Source organism: Elephantulus edwardii, unplaced genomic scaffold (genome assembly GCF_000299155.1).
Source record: "Elephantulus edwardii isolate Elephantulus edwardi_28Jun2011 unplaced genomic scaffold, EleEdw1.0 scaffold00006, whole genome shotgun sequence".
Taxonomy (NCBI): Eukaryota; Metazoa; Chordata; class Mammalia; order Macroscelidea; family Macroscelididae; genus Elephantulus; species Elephantulus edwardii.
In genome coordinates this window covers 29,640,372-29,666,207 of record NW_006399756.1, presented here as the reverse complement: position 1 = coordinate 29,666,207, position 25,836 = coordinate 29,640,372, and the positions used below count along the sequence as shown (strand labels likewise).

General features: G+C 38.9%; 1 protein-coding gene across 2 annotated transcripts in view; it reads left to right on the top strand.

Moving 5' to 3' along the window:
• Positions 1 to 1,219: 1,219 nt before the first annotated feature.
• Positions 1,220 to 25,836, top strand: part of BTRC (beta-transducin repeat containing E3 ubiquitin protein ligase) — a 201,211-nt gene continuing 176,594 nt past the window's right edge. Inside the window, exon 1 of one of the 2 annotated variants that reach the window (XM_006880013.1) lies at positions 1,220 to 1,379. In XM_006880013.1, coding sequence (XP_006880075.1) covers positions 1,332 to 1,379 — 48 coding nt within the window. In that variant the 5' untranslated portion in view covers positions 1,220 to 1,331. The remainder of the gene's footprint in view (positions 1,380 to 25,836) is intronic. The other variant, XM_006880012.1, reaches the window with a different exon arrangement.

Below are 25,836 nucleotides of genomic sequence, written 5' to 3'. Positions count from 1 at the left end.
ACACATGAGAAATGTAAGGTTTCCAAGGACAGGGACTTGGTTGTATTCACGAATAAATTTTCAATTATTTTCATAATGTCTACATACAGTTATGGATTTAGAATTTGTTGAAGAAATGACTGAATCGTTTACAATGAGCATTTTCCTTAGCCTTGAAAAAACTTTTTCCTAATTCACTTTATAAATTCAGGTTGTTACCAATCTATCATAATCTCACTTTCAATTTAAACACAGGTTTGTCTTTTTCTTCTCCTGGGGTAATGCGAACCCAATGGCAATGAAAGTTTTGAGAGGGTAGTGAGTAACAATGAACTGGAGCATATGAGATTGTGAAGATGGTGCACGGTTCAGATCCGTTGTTCTTATGGGTGTTACAAGTATGAATTGACTGGACAACGTCTAAACTACAACAATCTAATTTCTAAAACAAACTGTGTCTTTTCAAACACTGCCCACCCCACCACCATCCCCCCAGCCAGAATCTCCCTCTTAGGCTTTCCTTGCCGAGTGGCCATTATATCCAACCATCAAAGGCGTTTCTAAAAACAAACATTCATTTAATCCTTAATATGTTTATATTACAGCACTAGCAAACTATGCCTTCTGAGTGTCAAACTGGCCGTTTTCTTTCTGTAGAAAATAATAGGTTTCCCAGGATAAGTTTGGGGAGCTAGCCTGAAAAGATCCTGAAATTCTGCATTGGACTGAGAAGGACAGCGCCGTTGGGTCACGAACATTCCCACTGAAGCTACATATATATGATTTGAGGACGATAAAATCCCTAAAACCACAGTACGAGAGGCTCTAAAACCTCCGATTCCTCGCACAATTTTTCTTAGTATTTGGGCTACAGGTGAAGAGTTGGTCGCCATCTTGATATCAAATGTCAAGCAAGCAACCATTGGCGTCGGACGGTAACCACGGAGACACCGGCGCCCCTCCTCTTTATCTCCAACCCCCCCCAACCCCCAATCCCTAGAGGTATTAAACTACAAATCCTATCAGCCAATTTTCTGCACTTGACAGGGAACTGTCCAGCCTCCACTTGCCGGCAACGGCGACCCTGCCGCAGTGCACCACGGGAGTCGTAGTTCGCATCGTGCTCGCCTAACTTGGAGAAGGAAGTGTCAGAACTACAACTTCCGTGAGCCAGCGGGCTCGCGCATGCTCACGGACCAGACGGTCCTGCTTGGCCCCCTTGTCCAGTGCCTGAGAGTTAAGAGAGGGCGGGGGAAAGGAAGAGGAGGCGGGATCCGTGCGCTGCGTTGGCTGCGGCCTGCCATCAAGGGGGCGGCCCCGGCAGAAAGCAGATCTAGCCGTCCCCGGCGATTATGGACCCTGCTGAGGCGGTGCTGCAGGAGAAAGCGCTCAAGTTTATGGTGAGGAGAAGGTGCAGGCCAGGGAGCGGTGGAGGCGGTGGCGTTGACGGTGTCGCTGAGGCTCGAGTCTGGGCCGCTCGTCTGCTGAGGGAGGGGGCGGAGGGACCCCGGGCCAGCGGAGGGGGGCGGCTGGAGGGACCGGACCGGAGCTTTGGGGGAGGCGGGAGGGGCTTGTGGAGCGAAGCCGGGGGTGGGGGCAGCAGCTCCGCCATCTTGTGGAGGAGAGGCCAAGTGACAGCTGGAGCTTAATCCGGGAGGGGGCTCGGGACTCCCGGCTCCGGGCGAGGAGAAGGGGCGTGGGGACAGTTACTCAAGAGGGGAGGAAGCTCATCCCCCAGAGGCCGCTGGCGGGGCCGTCTTGGGGTCAGGGTTACGGGTAAGGCCTGAAAAGGAGGTGCATTGAGGAGTGAGAAAGGGGGTGCGGGATAGTGGGAGGACATACTGGAAACTAGGAGGGTGCAGCTGGATCTAATGATGACTGGGGAAAGCTCAACCTAGTGGGGACTTTAGTTTTATAGGCTGGAGAGGGAGCACGCCCCTGGAGAGGGAGCACGCTTTTGCCTTGAGGGTGGAATCTTATCTTGCCAAACTAATGTTGACAAACTCTGGGAAGAGAGAGCATTTACTTAGGGAGTTAAGGACTGGGGATGGGGACCCAAGAGCCATAGTGACTGTCAGTGGGAAAAAAAGGCCCACTGGACGGTAATCCAGAATTCGAAATGGAAGGGAAAAAGGGAAACATGGTCATGTTTTGAAAACCCAAACCAAACCTTCTGCCATCAAGTTGATTCCTACTTCTAATGATCCACCAAGGCTATAATCTTTACAGGAGGAAATTACCTATTTTTCTCATCACCAAGCAGCTGATGGATTCAAACCTTTGACCTTTAGGACAGCAGGGCAGTTTGAGACTTTGAAAGGAGAGGCTAAATACTGTACTAGACACGGTTATAGGAGAATTGGGGCTAAAACGAATATCTGAAAGGGTAAAAACAAAACAAAATTTAGAACTTGTAGAAGCAGTCAAGTGTAGGGGTCAGGTGCTAGATCACTTTCTAGAAAAGATATGGTTCGGATGGCATCCACAGAGTGGGACTATTGACCCAAAGTTCAAATCCACAGGCAATGAGTTGGTTCTGACTTGAGGGTAATGAGAGTAGGAAATGAGAACAGAGGAGAAATTCAGGAAATGAAAAGAGGGGAAGTGGGTGGTGGAGATTGGGAGGAAAGTGTCAGAAGTGGTGGTTACTCATTAATTTAGGTGTGAACATGGACTGAATTGTATTTAAACTCCTTGAAGTTTCTTTAACTTAGTATCCTGTTTTTTCTTGTGTTATGCTTGATATACTTGTGTTGTCTGACTTTGACACATATTATATGTTTAATAGTTTTGACATACTTGTGTAGATTGATGCTTTTGATCTGATGCTGCTTGTATATCCTGTGTGTAAAACCAGATTTTGTGGTTAGGCCTAAAGAAAATGGGATACATAGACTTATAGTTTAACAATTTGCTTTAGGAACATTGGCTTTATTTGTTGCAGACTTCTTGTATGTTTTTTCAAAGGTAATTTTAACCTGTCATTCTAACACTTATCATTTGTTGGTTTGCTACATTGTGTCTTTGCCTGAAAATACCATCAGACATTGCTGGGTGGTTGGAACTGAGTCATACCTGATCCTTCAGCAGGTTTTCAGAGTTATAGAAATTTCAGGAGGAGATTGCCTATCATTCTCTTATGAAGCCACTGGTGGATTCGAACCAGCTGCCTTTAGGTGAAGCCTTGACTTCCTACAACTTTGTCACCTAAGATCCCTAACAACTTCCAGATCAATAAATAGGAATATCAGCCTAATTGAATGTGGGCTTTAAATTGCCTCCCAAAGTATTCTTGAAGAATACTTTTCAAGAAACTGACAAAACTTATGAATACTTTGCATTCTCTTTTGTTGCCATCAGGTCTGATCTACTCATAGATGACCCTGCAATGGATTTTTAGAGGCTTTAAATTACACGTGAAGAGATTGTCTCTTTCAGTGGTTGGTGGATATGAACCATCTGCCTGTGAGTTGCCAGCACAATTCCTTACTTAATAGGTCACTAGAGCCCTCCCCTTTTTTATGTTTGCATTCAAAAACATTTAAGAAATGTTTAAGAGAGCATGTATGTGTGTATCTTGGAGACGGTACAGCCGGAGTGCTCTTTGGAGGCAAGAATGACAAGATGTTGCTAGGAGGGGCTATTCTTTGGAGAGGGACATGATTCTGGGAAGGGTGGAGGGTTGATGAAGATCCTCATTGACACCTTGACTGCTGCAGTGGGCTCTTGTGTGTCGGGAAGTGTGAGATGGCACAGGATAGAACAGGGTTCAGCTCTTTATAGAGTCACTATGAGTCATACACACTAAGCAGCACCTAACCACAAACAACAATATAAAATCCCATTAAGCCTGAAAAAAGTTTTTGTCTTCCTGCCTAATCTTGAAATCTTAATACTGCTTTTCTTAAGAGAGCTCTGGTGCTCTACTGATGAAGAGTTGTCCTGCCAAACCAGAGGCAGGCAGTTTGAATCTACCAGCTGCTTCCGGGAGAAAGATGGACAATGGCTTCCTGTGTGATTTACAGCCTCTGAACCCCTCTGGAGGTTCAGCTGTGAGTCCATTCCTGTGGCACAAAACAATGAAAAAAAAATTAGCTTACTTTTTTTTAAAATGTAAATTTTTTAATCTCAATAGCCAGCTGCTAAATTTTGTTTTAAATCAGAAGCATGGCAGCTGCTTATTTTGTTTTCTTAGAGAGCTGACTTTAATCCTAGTTCTGACACTAGTCTGATTTATGGAATAATGTGGTTTATAGATCATAAAGGGACATTATGAGGTCATCTTCTTTATGCCCTATTAGACCTCAGCTTAGGAACATTTTCAACTACTTGATCTGTTCTTTGTACCAGTAAGTTATGTTTCAGTGTTGGTCTGTTTTAAGTTATGTTTCAGTGTTGATTGAGTTAAATTGGACCTGGAGATGGCCTTGTAGAATTGTGCAGCTTTTTGGGAATACCATACCCATAAAATGTTGAATCATTCTTTTCCCCCCCGTAATTTTGGTTACTTTCAATTTTTAACCTTGCCTATCATTGTGGCTGCTGTTTTGAGAAAAGACCAACTGGAAGTGGGTCACCAAGAATTACATCTTAATAACTGATGCAGAGAACAGAGAGCCAAGTACTTAGCTTTCTTTTTCAACTCGGTAGCAGTCTTACCATGAATCTAAGTAAGTCACTACTTCCATTTGATTCTACTTATTCCGCTGTAGCATGTCTGCTTGTTAAGACTGAACTTTGAGTTAGGAAGCTGTTTTATTTGCTCTTGCACGTGGTATTTTGTGTGCAGTACATATGAATGACAAGGCTTTAATCAGATTGAATTTTTATTTTCATAGTATTTGACTTTGTTCTCACCTTACTCTAAAATGTGAATTGCTAGTGGTAACTTTTGATTAGATGTCTTGATTACTGTAGTTTAAAAGAGATATAATTTGTTTAAAATGCCAACATGAAATGAATACTCTTTTCCTGTTTTACCATTATCACATTGATGCAGTGCTTTGCTTAGGAATTTTACAATAAAATCTTATTAATGGGACTGCTAATTCAGTTGGCTGTATTTACAAATTCTTACCTACTTTGGACATGTTGTGAAGAGCAGCCAGTTATTGGAGAAGGACATTGTACTTGTCAGCGAGGGGAGGGTCAGCATAAGAGAGGAAGACTCTCAGCAAGATTGAGACAGTGACTGCAACAGTGAGCTCAAAGCATGTGAAAATGGTAATCATAGCATAGGATAGCGATATATAACATCAGCAATGTATATACAAGTATCCATAAGGATGTTTATCTGTGTTCTATTGTCTATGCAGAAGCATTCGACTGTGTGGGTCATAACAAATTATGCATCACATTGAGAAGAATGGGAATTCTGGAATATTTAATCATGCAAAACCTATACCTAGACCAAGAAACTATTGTCCAAACAGAATAAGAGAATACTGCATGGTTTAAAATCAGGAAGGTATGTGTCAACATCGTATCCTTTCTCCATACCTATTAAATCTTTATGCTGAACAAATCATTTGTGGAGCTGGACTCATATGAAGAACAGTGTAGCATCAGAATTGGAGGAAAACTCATCAACAACCTGTGTTATGTGGATGACACTACCTTGCTTGATTGAAGACTTGAAGCACAAGATCAAAGATGATAGCCTTTGATATGTATCATATGTCAACATAAAGGAAACATAAATTGTCATCACTGGACCAGTGAGGCAACACCGTGATAGAGAAAAGATTGAAATAGTCAATGATTTCATTTTACTTGAATTCACAATCAACACTCTTGGTACAGTCAGGAAATCAAAAGATGTGCTACATTAGGAGAATCCACTGTCAGGACCTCTCCAAAATGCTAAAGAGCAAGAATATAATTTTAAAGACTAAGCTACCTCTGATTCAAGCCATGGTCTTTTCATTTACTTTCTGTACATACTGTGAAAGGTAGAGTGTCAGAGAAAGGAAGTCCCCCAACAAGACAGATTGACAGACACAGTGATTGTAATAATGAATGGCCTTGAGTATATCAGATATCTTGAGGATGGTGCAGGACAGGGCAAGGTTCAAATCTGTAGGTACTGTGAGTCACCTAAGACTCATAGTACCTAACAACAGTGACAACATATTTACAAATGGTTTATACTTAAAGCTTACTACTAGTTGCTTGTAAAAGAGTTTAAGCTGAACGTACAACTTCTGAAAACAAATGATATTCAAGAAATGGGTTACAATAAGTAGCCCGTATGTGTGCTAATGTCTGATGTAGCTTTAGTAGGCCCTTAGGACATTAACTTCTCTATTTAACAAAGATCTAATACCTCAGATAATGTAATTGGGAACTGGAAGAGGACCTAGAAGAGAAACTAAAATGAGTGAGGGGATGTAGGTACTGTTTATTTATATTTAAAGAAGCCCTGGTGGCAGAATGATTTAGCAGTTAACTGCTAACTGAAAACAGCTAACTGAAAAGTGGTTGTTTCCAGTGCACCAGTGGCTCCACTGGGGGAAAGACCTTGGTAATTTCCTCCCACAAAGTTCAGAAACCCAGTGGGGCAATTCCTTTCTGTCCTCTGAGTTGGAAAGACAAGTTAAGGTGTGAATTTATTTGAAGTGTTTAAAAAAAATGGACAGGATAAATATAATATTGTCCAGCCAGTTCCAGAATCTTAAAAATGAAGAAATATTGGATAAAATAATAAAACATATGAAATAGTTTATGAAGTTGATAATAACCAAACATATAAAAGCTAACTATTGGTATGAAATAAAATTTCATCATACTTGGATGCATAATTAGCATCCTTGATAGCAGTCAAGAAAGAGTCAGAAAAATCTGCCATCCAGGACCTCTCCAAAAGTACTAAAGAGCCAGGATGTCAGTTTAAAGACTAAGGTGTGTCTGATCCAAAGCCATGTATTTTCCCATGTATTTTCAGTTGCTTCTTACACATCTGAAAGTTGAATATGAATAAGGATGACAAGAAAAAATCAGTGCCTTTGAGTTGTGTTGTTGGAGAAGAGTGCTTGAATAGCCCAGGTACTACCAAAAGAATAAACAGGCTAGTCTTAGAGGATATGCAGCCAGGGTGCTCCTTAGAGGCAAAGATGGTCAAACATCATCGGACATCCTTTGGGCATGTTATCAGGCTAGTCCTTAGAAAATCGTATTGGGAAAGATGGAGAGTGAGAGAAAGAGAGGAAGACCCTCAGCAAGATGGATAGACACAGTGACTGTAACCTTGGGTACCAGTATGTTGGCAATTTGTCACAGAATATTGTACATGCTATGACTGTAGTCTGTTCTACAGCACTTAATGACATAATTTCATTTATATGAAACAGTCCCCAACATAGTGTCTTAAAAACCAATCCGTTTGTTTCCATAAACTGCTCATTTTTCTGTTTCACTTGGTGTTGATTGGGGTGTTGGGGTGCTGAGATGGCTGGAATATTTTCAATGACCACTTTCACGGCTGACCACTAGCAGAGTTATTTGGTTTAATTTTAAAACACGACAGCTAGGTTCAAATAGTAGCCTTTAAGAGAAAGGAAAGAAGTTGCCAATCCTCTGGAATCTTCTTTGGAAGTCCCAGAACCTCACTATTGGTCAAAACTAGTCAAGACCAGCTTAGAATCAGAGGAAGAGGATATATTCTCTATTTGCTTATGTGAAGACCTGCATGCATAAACAAGGATGGAGGAATTACTAGATGCCATCTAAGATGAAGAAGAATTGATGCCTTTGAATTATGGTGCTGGAGAAGAGTACTGAATGGACTTCCAAAAGAACAAAAAAATTAAGTCTTGGAACAAGTACAAACCAGGGTGCTCCTTAGATGCAAGGATGGTGAAACTTTGTCCCACATACTTGGGACTTGTCATGATGGGCCAGTACTTGGAAAAAGACACGCTGGATAAAGTGGAGAGTCAGAGAAATAGAGGAAAACCCTCAACAAGCTGAACTGATACAGTGAATGCATCAATGTTGATCATGAAGATTGTGCAGGATAGGGCAAAGTCCTGATCTGTTTTTCATAGGGTCATAGTCAACTGGACTAGACCTAGCAGCAACAACAGCATCGTTTAAGAATGGTTACTTTAGATACTTACTTGCTTAGATGCTGTGGCTGAAATTAGAAATAAAAGGCCAGAATATCAGGAGAAGGTTAGGCAAAGGATGAACTGAGTAAATAGGTATAACATAAGGTCTATATCAGACAAAAAAGAATAGAGAATTTAGGAATTTGTTTTTAAGAAGAATGTTCTAGTGTGTTTTGCATGTGTATATCTATGTAAACTTTTTATTGAAATAAAATGGATATATAGAAACATTTATTTTCTTTTTAAAAAAATTATATTGATTTGCTTACAAAGTTTGTATACATTGTGTTTCATATTATTCTTCATCCTTGTTATGTTTCAGTCATTCCCATGCGTTGTTGTTCTTGTTATGTGCCTCAAGCCACTTGCGACTCATAGCAACCCTATGTACAAGAGCCCTAAACTCTGCTCTATCCTGTGTCACTGTTTGTGACATACCTAGTCCCATTACTCCAATCACTGAATCGATCCATCTTGGTCAGGTTCTTCCTCTCTAGTTCATCTCTCCTCTCTCCTAAACATGATGTCTCTCTCCAAGGACTGATCCACCCTTGCAACGTGCCCATAGTATGTCAGACAAAGCTTCAGAATCCTTGCCTCCAAGGAGCAGCCCGATTTCACCCTCTCCAGGACAAACCTGTTTGTTCTAGCAGTCCGTGGTATATCCAGCACTCTTCTTCAGCACCACAGCTTGAAGGCGTCAATTCTCTCATTGTCCAGCTCTCTGACGTGTAGCATGCAATTGTGAAGACTATGGCCTGGATCAGGCACACCTTGGTCTCCAGCCTGACGTTGTTCTTCAGGACTCTGGAGTGGTCCCCTTTCAGCTGACTTTCCCAGTGCAATTCGTCTCTTGATTTCCTGGCTGCTGGTACCAAGAGTGTTGACTGTGGAGCCCAGCAAACTAAAACTGTTAACTATTTCAATCTCTTCACCGTCAATAATGATGCTGCCACTTGGCCCATTGGTGAGAATCTTTGTTTTCTTGATGTTGAGTTTCAATCCATATTGAAGGCTGCAGTCCTTGACCTTTTGCAGCAAGCGCCTTAGGTCCTCCTCTGTTTCAGCAAGCAGGGTTTTGTCATCTGCGTAACGCAGGTTGTTGATGAATCTTCCACCAATTCTTATGCCACATTCCTCCTTGTACAGCCCAGCGTCCCAGATGATCTGTTCTGCATACCGATTGAAAAGGTATGGAGACAGAATACATCCTTGGTGGATACCCTTCCCGATTTTGAACCATGCCATGTCGCCTTACTCTGTTCTGATGACTGCCTCTTGGTCCAAGTATAGGTTTTGCATTAGCACAATCAAATGTTCTGGGATTCCCTTTCTTCTCAGAGTCAGCCGCAATCTGTGTGATCCACACAGTCAAAAGTCTTTGCATAGTCAATGAAGCACAGATAGACATTCCTCTGGTATTCTCTGCTTTCTGCCAAGATCCATCTAACATTAGCTATAATATCCCTAGTACCATGACCTCTTCTAAACCCAGCCTGCACATCAGGCAATTCTCTGTTGTTTTGCTGCTCCAGTCAACACATGCATTATATTTTATAAAATCAATCACCCTTGGACCTTACCTATCATTATCCAATCTTTTCAGATCCCTCCCAGATCCTTCCCATTTCCTTTACTCCCTTCTTCCACCCACCAAACTGTGCAACCCTGTGGTTCTACCCCTACCCATCCTCACCTCTCTGCTCCCACTCCTTCCCCCCTTGAGTTCCTGTATATGTTCTACTAGTTATCCTTTTATTTTTACAATAATGTTCTTATGCAGTATTTGTCCTTATGAGACTTATGTTCACTCAGCTTTTTACTCTCCACTTTCTCCCAAGTTATGTCGTATTTTTCAAGATTGTTGCTCCTAGAAACATATATTTTAAATATACAACTCTGAATTTTACCTAAATCAGAAAATAGAACATTACCAGAACTCTAGTTCTCTCATGCCCCTTTCTCTTTCCTCCCAGTGAAAACCCCATTTTGGCTTCTAACTCCCATAGATTAGCTTTGACCTTCTTGATATTGAATTTCTGTGGCAGCTTTTTCCCTGCACTGTTCACCTAGGTTTTTCCAGCTTGTTGTACAAATTATAATATGTTCATTCTCATTTTTGTATAGTATTTCACTTTGTCAATATACTTAAAATTATTTTGCCATTATGTTAATAAACACTTGATTTGTTTCAGATTTTCTTTGCTACATGAATTTGCTTATAAATAGTCTTGTACATTTACCTCCCTAAACATGTGCATTTTTCTGTTAGGCTTATGTCTAGGAGTCAAATTGCTAGGTCATGCAGTATGGAATTCCACTCTACAGCACCTAACAGCAACAACATAGAATGAAAAAAAATCAATTGATGCTATGAAACTTTTCCAATCAGCAGTCTATGGGGAAATCCAGTTGTTCTGGATATTTGTAACACTCTCCTTTTCATTTTAGCCATTCTTGTGAGTAAATGGTACACTGTGAGTTTGCATTTTCTTGATGACTGCTGTAACTGAGAACTTTAGTTTATTATCTATGTGAATATCTTTTGGGAAATGGTTCGAATTTTGGCAGTTTTTCCTGTTGTTTCTTCCTTATTGCTTTGTTTCTATTTATTTTGAAAACGGGCAATTGTTTAATCAGATACATGTTGTGTTGGTATGACAGGAATTTTTGGTTATGTTTTAGATTTTTACAAGTAAAGGATCAGTGAAAATTTGAAAAGTTTTATTATCTGTCCAGGGTTTATCCCTTATCCCCTCACTCCTATCTCAAGTTTAAGAGAGAGTCTCCATTACTAATATCATAAATTTATTAAAGAGCATTATAATGCCAACAAAGTTGGAAGGATATGTTGTTGTTGTTGTTATGTGCTATCAAGTTGCCTGTGACTCACCCTATGCACACTAGCTCTGAACTTGTCCTATCTTGAGTAAATCTCACTGTCTCCAACACAGGTTACTCCCATTACTCCAGTTACTGTGTCAATCCATCTCCTCCTGGGTCTTCCTCTCTTATGCTGTCTCTCCATCCTTTTAAGCATGATGTTCCCCTCCTGGCAACATGTCCAAAGTATGTAAGACACAGCTTCAGAATCCTTGCCTCTAAGGAGCAACTTGTTTTCACCCTCTCTAGGACAGACCTCTTTGTTCTCTTGGCAGTCCATCGTATGTTATACTCTTTTCCAGCACTACAACTCAAAGACATCATTGATTCTTCTGTCATCTTTGGTCATGGTCCATCTCTCTGTTGTGTAGCAAGTAATTTCGAAGACCATGGCCTGGATCAGGCATACCTTAGTTGTAGATGACCCCATAGCACATGCCCTTAACCTTCTTGCCTTTAACCTAATCTTCTCTTCCTGAGACATATTTGGAAAGTAGTTTCCTGTATTGTTATTAGGTGCCATCAAGTCAAATACAACTCATAATGACCCTAAGAACAATAGATCTGAGCCCTTGTCAGCAAAATACACTAACACATGACTGTAACAATGGATTCAATTATATCAGAGATAGTGAGCCCTATTCTCTCTCTAATTCTGCATCTTGCTCTCTCTTGAAGAGCAGTTGGTAGATTTGGACCATATGCCTGTGTTCTGGCAGTGCAGCATCTTACCACTAAGTCAGCAGAGTTCTTGTGTATATAATAAATCTTTTTTTTTCTATACCAATCCATCTCCAAGATAGTTTTTATCCATAGATAGGCAGTAGAACCAAGGTTTTTCACTAGCAGAAGGGGCATACTGCAGTCTCAAGAACAAAGTGCAGCTTCATCAACACTTTGGTTTTAGCTTGGTGAGCCCTACTATGGAGCTAAATTTGTGTTGGTTTAAGCCCTGCCATTAGTATCTCAGAAGACAGACCTGAAAAGCCTGTGGAATGGAGTTCTACTCTGCAACACAAAGGGTCACCATGTGTTGGAATTGACTCAATAACCAGTTTGGATTTTTAAAAATTTTAGACCCCTGAATTTCTATTTTATTTGATGGATCATAATTGGCTGTGAGTTCGAGTCCACCTGTGAGCAGATTAGAACAATTCTGTTTTGAAATGGCTCCTCTAGGGTCAGTGGGAACTCTTTTGAGACACATCCTTTGTCCTTTTTAGATGTCTCCATCATTCTTTGAAGATTGCATATTTTACAGTACAAAATACGTTCCAAACTTATATTGTTTTTATTTGCCCTAGTCCTGGAATCAGGGATTTTTCTCGGGAGCTCCTGTCTATTTATTTGTTGTTGTTTGTTGTTATGTTCTCTTTTGAGTTGGAGCCGACTTGTAGCTGATCCTCCAGTGGGTTTTCAGAGGCAGTAAGTCACAAGAGAAAAGATTGCCAATCTTTCTCCTTTAGAACAGCTGGTAGATAAAGATGGGCAATGGAATTAGTGATTTCCCCATCCCAAAGAGCCCTGATTTTTTTTTATAGTAGGGAATAATTTTTAGCAGCCAAGATCTAGGTATTTAGTGTGCTCATTTTTTTTTACATGTATCTGTTCCCTGACACTCACTAGACAGAGAAAGATATACATACATGTATTTTTAATATTTTTAAATTTTATATTTATTAAGAACTATGAGTTCACACTGTTATCTCCAGTTCAGTGACACTGGGTTTATGAAATATTTTCCCCTACATTTGTAACTTCCTTTTCTGATTGTGAGAATCTTAGTTCTTATTATTCTTTTAATTTTTTTTAATTACTTTGTGTGCGCGCGGGTGCGTGCCAGTGAATCGGATCTACCTGGCACAGAAGGAGATTGCTCCTCCTTCTCCAGTGGAGCATCTGGTGGACTTGAACCACATACCTTCAGGATTGCAGTGCAGCTTCTTGCTAGTAGGCCACCAGAGCTCCCTGTTTCTTATTATTTTTAATATGTTTTTTTACTTATTTCCTTTGAATGTGACTCATTTCTCTTGCTGCTTCTGACTCCCTCTCCACCTTAGTCAGGCTCCAGAATCCAGTAATTAGTCTAATGCCTTCAACCCCCTGCATGGCCACACTTGTCATTTCTTCAGACTCTGACATCTTGTACTTAATTGCTTTTCCATATATGTGCTTTCTTACTCCACTTGACTTGTTCTAGCTCGATGCTTGGCAATTTTAAAAAATTATTTTATTGTAGTTTGCTTACAAAGTTTGTGTAAATTGTTTTTCACACTGGATCTTTCCCATTTCCTTTACTCACCCCTCCTTCTACCCTTCAAATTGGGTGACCCTATGATTACCCCACTACCCATCCTTTTCACCCCTATTTTTTTTCTTTTTTTAAACACTAGACACTGTACAATGATCAGAAGCAACTAATCACATTATTTGACCAGTTGACTGGAATGTCCCATGAAATCGTGACCCTAAACCTCCAAGAAATCAAAACCCATGAGTTCTTTCATCATACCTAGGCAGCCTCAGCAACTACTTGAGTATAGGTTTGTTTGGTTTTTAAAAAAATTATTTTATTTTATTTTTGTGTGTGTACTGTCAAATTGGATCTGACTGGTACAGGAGGAGATTGCCCCTCTGTCTCCAGCAGAGCATCTGGTGGATTTGAACCACGAACCTCTGAGATTGCAGTGCAGCTTCTTGCCAATAGGCCACCAGAGCTCCCTGAGTATAGGTTTTATGTGAGCACAGGTTTTTGTCTTAGGTAAATACCCAGGACAAGGGTATAAAGGCATAAAGGGTGAGTATAGGGGAGCTTTAGTGGCCTAGTGTTAAAAGAGTTCAAATCCACTAGTAACTCCAAAGGAGAAAGATGAGCAGCCTCCTCTTCTGTGATTTATAGCATCAGAAAACCTGCCCAAGGGTCAGCTTTGTGTCACTTCTTATTCCACAGGCAGTGACTGTTGAGACATTGCTTAAGTTTATAAGAAATTGACAAAGCAGTTATGCCATTTTGCACTTGTTCCAGCAGTGTTTGAGAGTTCCAGTTGTTCCACAACTTAATAGCACTTGAGATTGTAAAAAATATTTTATTTAGTTCAAATCCACCAGATGCTCTGCTGGAGAAGCAGGGGCAATCTCCTCCTGTACCAGTCGGATCTGATTTGACCGTACACACACAAAGAATAATAAAATAAAAAAAAATACATTTAAGCCTTTCTAATGGGTATACAAACTTCTACTACTATCCAAAACTAGAGCAAGTTTCCTTGAAATCTTCCATAAATGAAATGGCATAAAATAATTACTTTTAACTTCTATGGGAAAAAAGTTTTCCTTACCTAGAAATAACCTAAATCATCCCACTAACAGATGAAGTCTTAAAAAAAGGTTACTATAATGTTCACACTGTTCAAACCTGTAGACTTGATGCTAAGGTGTTAAATACTGTTACTGGGAAATGAGGTTGGTGATTGTGTCACTACTGTTGAGGATGCTTAAAAACCCCTGGAAAAAGGTTTTTTATGGTTCTTGCGAAACAAGTTACAACTGAGGATCAATTTCATTTTTCACCTTATTTTGTAAAAGTGCAAACCCTCTTATTTTTGTTATTGAAACTGTATACAAACACGTATTTGAAGAACGGTGATGCTTTGGGCAGAATATTAAATGATCCAGGAAGTATTAAAAGAAGATGGAAAGAGTACACAGAGTCATTGTACCAAAAAAAAATTGGCTGACACAGAAGAATTTCATGAAACATCATATGATCAAGAGCCTGTGGTGATGTAGGAATAAGTTGGAGCTGCTCTGAAGGAATTGGCAAAAAACAACGCCTCAGGATTTCACAGCTTACCAATTGATATATTTCAACAAACAGACATGCATCAAGTTCTGCCAGGAACTTTGGAGGACAACCACCTGGCCAGCTGACTAGAAGAGACCCACATTTATTCACCTTCCAAGAAAAGGTGACCCAATAGAGTGTGGAAATTATCAAACAATATGATTAATATCACATGCAAACAAGATCCTGCTGAAAATCCAAAAATGACTGGAACAGCATATCAGCAGAGAACTACCAGATGTGCAGGCTGGGTTTTAAGAGGCATTGGCACTAGGCATATTATAGGCAGTGTTAGGTGAATCTTGGCTAAAAGCAGAGAGTAGCAGAAGAATGTCTTGTCTGTATTTCACGGACTATGCAAAGGTATTTGATTGTGTGTATCACAACAAACTGTGGCTAAAGGGGAATCCCAGAACACTTGATTGTGTTTATGTGAAACCTGTATTTGGACCAGGAGGCAGTCAGAACACAGAGCAAGGAAACACTGCATGGTTCAAAATCAGGAAAGGTGTATGCTAGTGATGCATCCTGTGTCCTCCATACCTTTGAAATCTATATGCAGACAAGATCCTCTGTGAGGCTGGGGTCAGTATGAGGAGGAATGTGGCATCAGGATTGGAGGAAGACTCATCAACAACCTGTGTTATTCAGATAACACAACCTTGCTGAAACTGAAGAGGACCTGAAGCATTTGCTGCAGGTCAAGGACTGCACTCTTCAATATGAGTTGAAGTTCAACATCAAGAAAACAAAAATTCTCATCACTGGACTGATTGGCAGCATCATGATAGATGGTGAAGAGATTGAGATTGTTAAAGCTTCAGCTTGCTTGGCTCCACAGTCAGCACTCTTGGTACCAGCAGCCAGGAAATCAGAAGATGAATTGCACTTGGAAAATCTGCTATCAGGGACCTTTCCAGAGTATTGAAGAGCAACTGATGTCAGTCTGGAGAATATGTGTGCCTGATCCAGGCCATCGTCTCTGCAATTAACTTGTCCAGAAATCTGGACAATGACTAGCGATGATAGAAGATGAATTGATACCTTTGAGTTGTGGTGCTGGAGAAGAATATTGAATATACTATGGACTGTTAGAACAAAAAGATTCATCCTGGAGAGGGTAAAACCAGGCTGCTCCTTGGAGGCACAGATTTTGAAGCTCAGTCTGACATACTTTAGGCATGTTACAAGGAGGGGAAGAAGGAAGAGTCGTTGGAGTGTGACATCATGCTTGGAAGGATGCTGCAACAGAGGGAGACCCTTGATGAGATGGATTGATCCAGTGACTGAGGTAATGGGGGAAATGTGTCAGAGACAGCGAGGTTGTCTCAAGATAGCAGGGTTCAGAGCTATTGTGCATAGCGTCGCTATGAGTTGCAAGCAACTCGATGGCACATAACAGCAACAAAATAAAGAATGGAAGATACCTGTGTAGTGATATCTTAATGTGATTTTAATGGGCATTTCCCTAAGACAGGCCTCATCTCTTGATGCTGCTAACCTTTGGAGGGGCTGTGGTGGCTCAGTGGATTAAGTCTTGGGCAGCCAACCAAAAAGCTGGTGGTTTGAACCCACCAGTTGTTTCATCAGCTTTGCATTTTCCCTTTTTAAAGCATCCCAAGAAACCAAATTATTAATTATTAATTGATGTTTAACAGGTTTTCTTTTTAGTTGATTATTAGCTTGAGATTGAATTTTTGTAATGAATGAATATAGAAATTTTTTCACCTTTTGTGTATATGTTCATCATTGGTCTATAACTCCTTTCTTATGAACATAATTTCCCTATTTGTAATGATACAGGGGTTTCTCTGCTGGCCTTGTGAGAAGAAACAGTGCTATAATCCCAAAGGCACACAGTTTGAATCTACCAGCTTCTCTGCTAGAGAGGAATGGGCAGTCTCCTCGGGTGATTTACTATCTCTAAAAACTTGCTGAAGGGTCAGTTATGAGTCATTCCACAACAACAATAATAGAGGTTTATAGGTAGTGAATCTTTTGTTTTAATGTTGTAGTCATACATGTACTTTCTTGGATGACAAGTGTTCAGTTAGGGAAATGACATCCTACTTGTAACTTGTGTCCCTGGAGAAAATAGAGTCAACTTTGGGACAGTTTCTCATAATATATTCCTGCAAAAATAGGGATTTTAAACTACTCATTCTGGTCTAGCATTCATTTTTATTTAGAAGAGATGATGCAGGTAGGAAAACATTGATGGAGTTTTCCCCAAATTGACGTTAACTGTAAAGCCTATATCAGTTTATAAATTTTCATTCTTTTGGGATATTGCTTATCTTTATACATTTTCTCATGCTTTGATAATTTAAAAATTAGCCAAATGAATGAACCAAACCCATCAACCCGCCTCAAAAGGTTTTTATACTTTACAATTATACTCAAATAATGGCATTTTGAAAAACAGGATAAATTATTATAACATTATTGTTGTTTTTATGTGCTGTCGAATCTCCTGTGACTCATAGCAACCCAATATACAACAGCCCTAAAAGCTGCTCTATCCTGTGCCAATCTTACTGTCCCTGATACACCTACCTCCATATCCCCAGTCACTGAATCAATCCATCTAATCGAGAGTCTTCCTCTCTTGCGCTGTCCCTCTACCCTCCCAAGCATGCTGTCCCTATCCAAGGATTATTTATCTGAGAATTTAAAAATATTACTAAATGTACTTCATCAGTATCTGTAGGAAAATATTTAGGAACTTAATAAAAATCATTTTAAAAAGTAGTAGAAGTTATTATGATCTCATTTGGACCTTCTTTCTTTCAATTAATCTTTATATTGTAGGTATAGTATGTAATAATTCACACAATAGGATCAACAGGGACTTTTGATTTACATATAAATTATATTGCGCAAGCCTGCATAAGATACTACATATATACATTTTTTTCCCTGCAAAAAAGCTTCTTCAAATGATTCTGTTAAGTGTAGGAATGTTCTGATGATTATCTTTTTAATTAAAATGAGAAATCTTTGTTTAAAGTGGCATTCGGGTTTTACGGCCTGTTACAGTCTGTAACAATCATTTCTTAAGTCTGAACGTTTTATTTCCAGGAATCCATTTATATAAAACTATGTTTAGACTTAATTAAGGAACGATTCTTACAAAGCTTGTAAATAGCCAGGAAAAAAAGGGACCGAAAATAAAACTGACATTCACATTTAACAAAATGATTGTTAAAAGGTATGTAATAAGCTATAAAAATACAATAAAGCCCTTTTTATAAGAGTTCATATTTTTTGATCCTTGTTTTCAGAGGTATTTAAGAAAAATATCAAAGTGTTGCATAGTGACATCTGTTTTGCTGAATAGACTGGTGAGAACTACTTTTGCTTATAACTGGCAATATAGGAGTTCTACCTGTCTTGTTAGTATTTCCCTGAAATACCTTGCAATTAGTTTAGATTGGCATGTTAATTTGTACACTGTGCTATGTAGTGGAAACAAGACCTGGTTCTCCTGCTGTTTTCTAGAAATTTGTGAGACTTTGAGCAAGTACTTACCTTAAGTCTTACTTTTCTTGTTTGGGCAGTGGTAGAAAGAACTACTCTTCTACTTCGAAGGGCTTTTGTGAGGATTATGTGAAAATAGTTTGGAAATTATAAAGAACAATAGGCCAATGAATGAATGGAATTCCAAAATCTCTGTAGATGTTCACTAAAATGAAAAATAAATAAATAAATTAAAAAAACCCAAAAGAACAATAGGCATCCACAATTCAAACACATCAGTTCTTCTGTTGTCTTTATTCATTGTTCAGCTCTCAGATGCATAACAAGAGATGGAAAAGACCATGACCTGAATCAGGTGCACCTTAGTCTTCAAATTTACATCATTGCTTCTCAGTAATTTGGAGAGGTTCTTAATAGTGGACTTTCCTAATGTAATACATCTCCTGCTGGCATCTGACTTCTGACATCAAGGATATTAATTGAGATCCAAGTAAGATGAAATAACTGACAATTTCAATCTTTTCTCCATCTATCATGATGTTGCCTATTGGATTTTTGTCACCTTTGAATTGTGGTGTTGGAGAATAACATTGAATATCCCATGGACTGCCAAAAGAACAAAGAGTTATGTCTTGGAAAAGGTGCAGCCAGAGAGCTTCTTGGGAGCAAGGTTGATGAAGCTTGGTTTCACATACTTTGAGTATGTTGCTAGAAGAGGCTATTCCTTGGAAAGGGACATCATGCCTAGAGAAGCGGAGAGTCAAACCATCAACAAGATGGATTGATACAGTGACTGCAGCAGTGAGCTCAAGGATGTCGGAGATGATGAAGATGGCACGGGACATGACAGGGTTAAGATCTATTCCTAGGGTCACTGTGAGTAATACTCGACTTAGTGACACCTAGCAATAACAACATGAGCATCCAAGTTCTTTTTCTCTGAAAGATAAACTAAATATAACCCTCTTTTTAATTAGCTAATTTCCTTTTTACGAACATACTATCTTGTACATTCTTTTTGGACTGTTAGTTCTTGCATAAATAATTGGAGCAGTTTGACATCACGGAAACCCTGGGATTTAAAATAAAATAAAGATGTTTTTATATCTTTAAGTATTCACTAAGCTCTCCGACTTTGGGTGATAGTAGTTAGTACCAAAAAAAAAGATTATTTATAGCTCAATTTATACCATGTTAGGAAGCTCTGGTGGCCTAGTAAATAAGGAGTTGTGCCAACTCCAAAGCAGAAAGATGGCCAATATCTTCCCCTGCTGTTTACAGACTTTGAAAACCCACTTTGCTATTGTGAACAAAGCCTTGATAAACATGGGTGTGCATATATCTGCTTGGGTGGCGGTTATGGTTTCTTTGAGATATATTCCCAGTAGTGGAATTGCTGGGTCAAATAGTATCTGTTTGCAACTTTTGGAGAAAGCGCCATACAGCCTTCCATAGTGGCTGCACCATTTTACACTCCACCAACAGTGAATAAGGGTTCCAGTTTCTCCACAACCTCACCAGCATTTGTTGTTTGCTGTTGTTAAATTTTGCTATTCTTACTTGGGTGAGATGATATCTCATAGTTGTTTTGGAATGGTGGCCTTCTTGATCTGAGCTGGCTCAGAGGAAGATACTTTAATTCATTACGCCATACAAAGAGGAAAAGGAGGTTGGAAAATAGGAAGGGTTGTGATTCAGAGCAAACCTAGCAGTAATTCAATTAAAGTTTAAAGCAGTTAACGTTTTCCTTCTTATTCCATGAGAAGGTTATCTTTGATAAAAAGTATGAGGATCTTGATATTATGTTAACAGACTGGGAATGACTCTAATCTATAGATTGCAGAACTGGGAGGTAACCTGAGTAAAGGATTTCAACTTGATAAAGAGGTCTTCCTCAACATTGTCTTTATAGGCTAAAAGATAAAGCCACTGACTTGATGAGGAGGGAGCTCTTGTGGCTTAGTGGTAAGGAGCTTTTGCCAACTGGAGGGCAGGATGGTTCAAATCTACCAGTTGCTCTGAAGGAGAAAGATGGACATTCTCCTCCAGTGTGGTTTATAGCATCTAAAAACCCACTGGAGGATCAGCTATGAGTTCGGTTTGATCATTCTGACTAAACAACCACCCCCACATTCTTCATTTGTCTTTCTAGACTAAAAGGACACTTTTTCCTTTTAAAATATTATTACAGAAATGTAAGTTATCTAGCTCTTGCTTTCTTGGCTGTTATAATGATACTGCTGCTGCTGATATTCTGTGGCTACATTTTAGAGAACCATTTAAATCTCTAGGCCCTTCAGGCTGTCTATGACCGACTTTGGCTTCTGACTCTTTAGACCATTTTTGTAAGTATTTGCTTTCTTGAACAGATATGAGAGTTTTGCAGTATAATATTGTGGTGGGATAATTGGAAGTTCTTGTTAATCGTAAGTTGCCTGTGTTGTAGTGAAAATGGTTATAGACTATATTAAAACTTACTGTGGTGTCTATATTCACTGGAATTTCTTTACTACCACCAGTGAAACATTGAGCTCTTAGTTTTGATGGCATTGAATATGACCAATTGGAACTTTAAATATTTAAGTCGTATGTGCAGACATTTCAGCAACTTGACTCCCTTAAGTCTGTGCAATTAGTTAACTAAATGGCAGATTAGTTATGTCACACATTTTCACTTTGGCATAATTTGACTACTTAGCTGTTAGAAATACTTATAAACCTCAGAGAGATAGGATGACCTTAAAATTTTCTTCCCAGACTAAATTACAGCCTTGGAGCAGTTATTTTCTATGGAATAAAAAGTTTAATTTCACGCCTTGATTAGTGCTAGTACGTGCAGGTGGATATTTATTTTAGCAACTAAACTGATCTGCCTTTACAAATTGCCAGTCAGCATAGCTCTGATATCTTATGAGTATTGATGGTAAATTATAGTTCTCATTAACAAGTCTTTTTTCAGAACAGAAAATGCATACCCTTGTGAGATGAAGGTAGAAATTAGGTACCAAATTTTGGCAAGGCTCTTTTGAAAGATTCAGGGATTGATCGAGTTAGAACTAATGGTCCTAAACCAGTGAGTTACATAAAGCCGTAGAAAAGTGAATTGACTTGAAAATATTGTCAGACCTGCAATGAGTTTTCAATATTTAGTAGAAAAGACTTAAGAGGTGATTCTTTTATTGAGAATGAGATTTATTGTAGTTAATATGAAAGTATTTAGAGAAGATTAAATAGTAGGAAGATAAATTGAGAGTAAGGTACTGATTTAAAAATTTTAAACTTTTGATCATACTAATTTAAACAAAGCCAATCTTAATGAAATTCAGGACTGTATAACAAAAATATTCCTTCCATTAGCTAGCTATTCATGATAAATTCTGTTATGAGATTAGTTTGAATATGATACATGTAAATAAAAGTCATAATACATTTCTATTTTGTTATAAGATAGTGGCCAGCTATGTTACTCATTGATAACTTCCTTAAAATGAGCTATGAACTCTGCCCTTTGTGTTTTATTAATTCCAGCAAAGATCAATTTTAGTTTTCTAACAATATGTACTCATACTTTGGTAATTCTTGAACTGTTTCAAACTTTTTTGTAATGCTAAGAGAGGAAGATCCTCTATGAGGTGGATTGACTGGGGTAATCGGGATGGGTGTGTTGGAGGCAGTGTGACAGCAGTGCATATAAAAGTTATGTTTAAACTATGTTTAAACTATACTATATGAGGTCTATTAACTGTGCAATGTTGTTGTTGTTATGCGCCGTCGAGTCACTTGTGACTCATAGCGACCCTATGTACAACAGCCCTAAACCCTGCTCTGTTCAGTGCCAATCGCACTGTCTCTGACATTCCCATCCCGATTATCCCAGTCACTGAATCAATCCACCTCATAGAGGGCCTTCCTCTCCTGTGCTGTCCCTCCACCCTCCCAAGCATGATGTCTTTCTCCAAGGACCGGTCTCTCCTCACAACGTATCCAGAGTATGTTAGATGGAGCCTCAGAATCCTTGCCTCCAAGGAGCCACCCGGTTTAAACCTTTCCAGGACAAATCTGTTTTCCTAGCAGTCCATGGTATTCTCAATACTCTTCTCCAGCACCACAGCTCAAAGGCATCAATTCTCCTTCTGTCCTCCTTGGTCATTGTCCAACTCTCTGATGCATAACAAGTGATTGCAAAGACCATGGCCTGTACCAAACGCACCTTAATCTCCAGGGAGATACCATTGCTCTTCAGTACTTTGGAGAGGTCCCTAACAGCAGACTTTCCCATGGCAGTGTGCCTTTTAATTTCCTGGCTACTGGTGCCAAGAGTGTTGACTGTGGAGCCAAGCAAACTAAAGCTGTGTACAATCTCAATCTCTTCACCATCCATCCTGATGCTGCCAATTGGTCCAATGCACTAGGAGACAAAAAAGTTCATGTGACTCACCTTATTGTAGTATCTGCTTTATTGTAGTGGTCTAGAACTGAATGCATCTGTACGAGATACGGTGGCTTTGAAATGCTACTCACATTTTGATAATTCCTAAAGTACTCATAATTTACAGTTTATACTCTGACACTTAGATTTAAATGTTCATCTGGCTCTTTATTGAATATTGTATGTTGTTGTGTACAGTCAAGTCAGAACCAACTCCTAGCTGAGTCTCCAATAGGTCATTTCAGAGGCATTAAAATCACAGGGTGGAGACTGCCCATCCTTCTCCCACAAAGAAACTGAAGAATTTGAACTGTGTGCCTTTGGGATTGCAATACAACTTCTTACTGCTAGGCTACCAGAGCTCCCTGAATATGGCATAGTAATTTAATTTCAATTTTAGATCTTATTCCTCTGGTATTCCCATCACAATAATTGTTACCACCATTTATCCAATAACTAAAACTTCAAACCTAGGATACTCCTACAGGGAGTTTTCCAGTTTTGCCAGCACCATTTGTTAAAAAGGTTATCGTTTCCCCACTTAACTGATTTAATTTCTTTGTAAAAAATCAATTGACCATAGGTAGATGGGTTGATTTCTGGATTTTCTGTTCTATTCCATTGATCTATGTGTCTGTATGTATGGTACTGTCTTGACCACCATGGCAGTGTAGTAGCTTTTGAAATCAGGGAGTGAGATGTGCCTCCCTACCTTATTTCTCTTTTTAAGGAGTGCTTTGCTTATTCGGGGCCTCTTTCCAAATGAAATTGGAAATTGCCTGGAAAAAGGTTTTCATGTACAGGGATTTAATCTTTAAAAGGTCCCATTTAGCAATTTTATCCTCTTCAGATTGTGCATTTCTGTATTTGGCCATCTCTCTAGACCATCGAATAGGCCGTCTTAAGCTTGATCCATTTGTCTCTGATGAACTTTCTGGTTTTGGGCTTTGCTCCCAGGTCTCTGAGCCACCTTGAGTTGTTTTTTGTGTATGGTGTTTGATCTCTAGTATTGTTTCCATCACCAAGATCCAGATATTCTAACTACTGAGCTTTCTTTGTTTCTAACTTTCACATTCTAGTCACTGATAATTCTATCAGTGAGCTTTTATTTCATGTTTGATCCATTTCAGACTCCAAAATTTGGTAAAAATAACCAATTTAATAATTTTTTGGCCTTAGTGGTTAGTGTATAAATGTGTGAATAGTTTTATTAAGTGGTCTTCCTCTTGGGCATATGGATATTTTCAATGACGGTGTTGTCCTTTAAAATAGATTTAAAAATGTTCTTTTTGACAGTAAATATGACATTGTTCAATTTGTCATTCTCAGCATTGATTGTCTGATTCATAAGGACCAATACCAGTTCGTTGATTCCTAGGGTGTGTGTCATCAAACATTCCATTTATTTTTGACAGCTTTCAGTTTTCCTAGATCCATACTTTGTATATTACACATTCTTATCAGCTGTTTCTTTGCATAACAGGTTCATTAGTTATAAAAATGGAACCTTTCACCATAAGAATAGGAAGGCCTTAACCTAGAGAGAGTAAGGATTAAAATTCTTGCCAATCTGTACAGAGCATAACACATTCCTTTAGGACAATAGTAGAGAAGAGGGCTTGTCCCACTACTCTGCAAATTCCTACCGAGCACATGGTTAGACATGTCAGATCAAGGCAAGAATAGCAGTTCCATTAGTAGTTTCAGCAGATCTAAAATAGCCCAGGTCTGACTGCATAGCTTCTTATAGAAGACTGCCCTGGAAAGGAAGTCAGGGACTCTTTTTTTAAGGGGTATTCTAGATGAGTTATAGCAGTTCCAAGGTTACCAAAGGGTATCACAAAACAAACAACAGAACAAAAGAAAAATCAGTCTTGAGATTTCAACAGCAAAAGTACCAAAATTCACATTATTGCAATTCGGTAAAAGTGTAATCACTTATTTACTTTCCAGGAGCTACTGGCTTCAGTTGATTTTGAAGTCATTATGATAGCCAGAGGGAAAGAGTCTTTCTGCAAGGTGCCATTTGTTTGGGGGAGTTTAGGTGGAAGAGAATTTTCCTGGGGAATCCTACTAAGACAGCCAGCCAAGGAATAAAGAAAGCAGGGCTGGAGAGAGGTTCTTTTAGTATACACAGCCCATTGCATTGGCTTAAATTATTATTTTTTTTTTGCATTGGCTTAATTTTTATGAAATGGACAGGTTAACCAGATTGCCTAGAATTGAAATATATTTCTACCTAATTTTTCTCTTTTTCTTTCAACTTCTGTGGAATTAATTTTTTTCTGAATATAGAAAGGATTCTAAAGACCATGTATAGTAATTCTTTTAACATTTGTGTCTTATTTAGCACCATTTTGTGTTTGGACGCTATGGGTTGACTTTTTGATGCCTAACAACAACTTGTTCATCAAACCAAGTAAATTGGTTTTCTAAGACAGCATTCTAAGACTGTAAATCTTTATGGAAGCCAGCTGCCACATCTTTTTTCCTGCGTGAGTTCAAACTACCAGCCGTTCCTTGTTACTCTTGTTTGGGGGGTGGTGTGTGGTAGGGGAAAGACAGAAACACAGATCATTACATTTACATTTCAGAATTTGGAAAATTAATAGACTTTTCTTTCATTTAAAAAAATTCTAAAAAATCATGCTGTGAAAGATCTTAAATTTTTTGCCAGATTTAGTTAATTTGAACTTACTTATTCATTGCATGGTACAACATTTGTTAAATTATCTTAGTTGTGTTTAAGAGTGTTGCATTAATATTACTAATTTAAAATGAATTATAATTACTAATTTTAAAATGAGCTCTAACCTATTGTGCTATACCATTATAATCTTAAGTTCATATAGGAAACTAATAGGAAATTTAATAATGTTTGCATGGGTTTTGTTTTCTTATTCTTTTTTTAAAAAAATTTATTTTATTAATTTTTGTGCATGTACCATCAAAGCAGATCTGACTGGTACAGGAGGAGATTGTCTCTCCTTCTCCAGCAGAGCATCTGGTGGATTCAAACCACACATCTCCGGGATTGCAGTGCAGCTTCTTGCCACTAGGCCACCAGAGCTCCCTGGTGGTGGTGTTTTTTATTTAAAAAAACTTTTTAATAT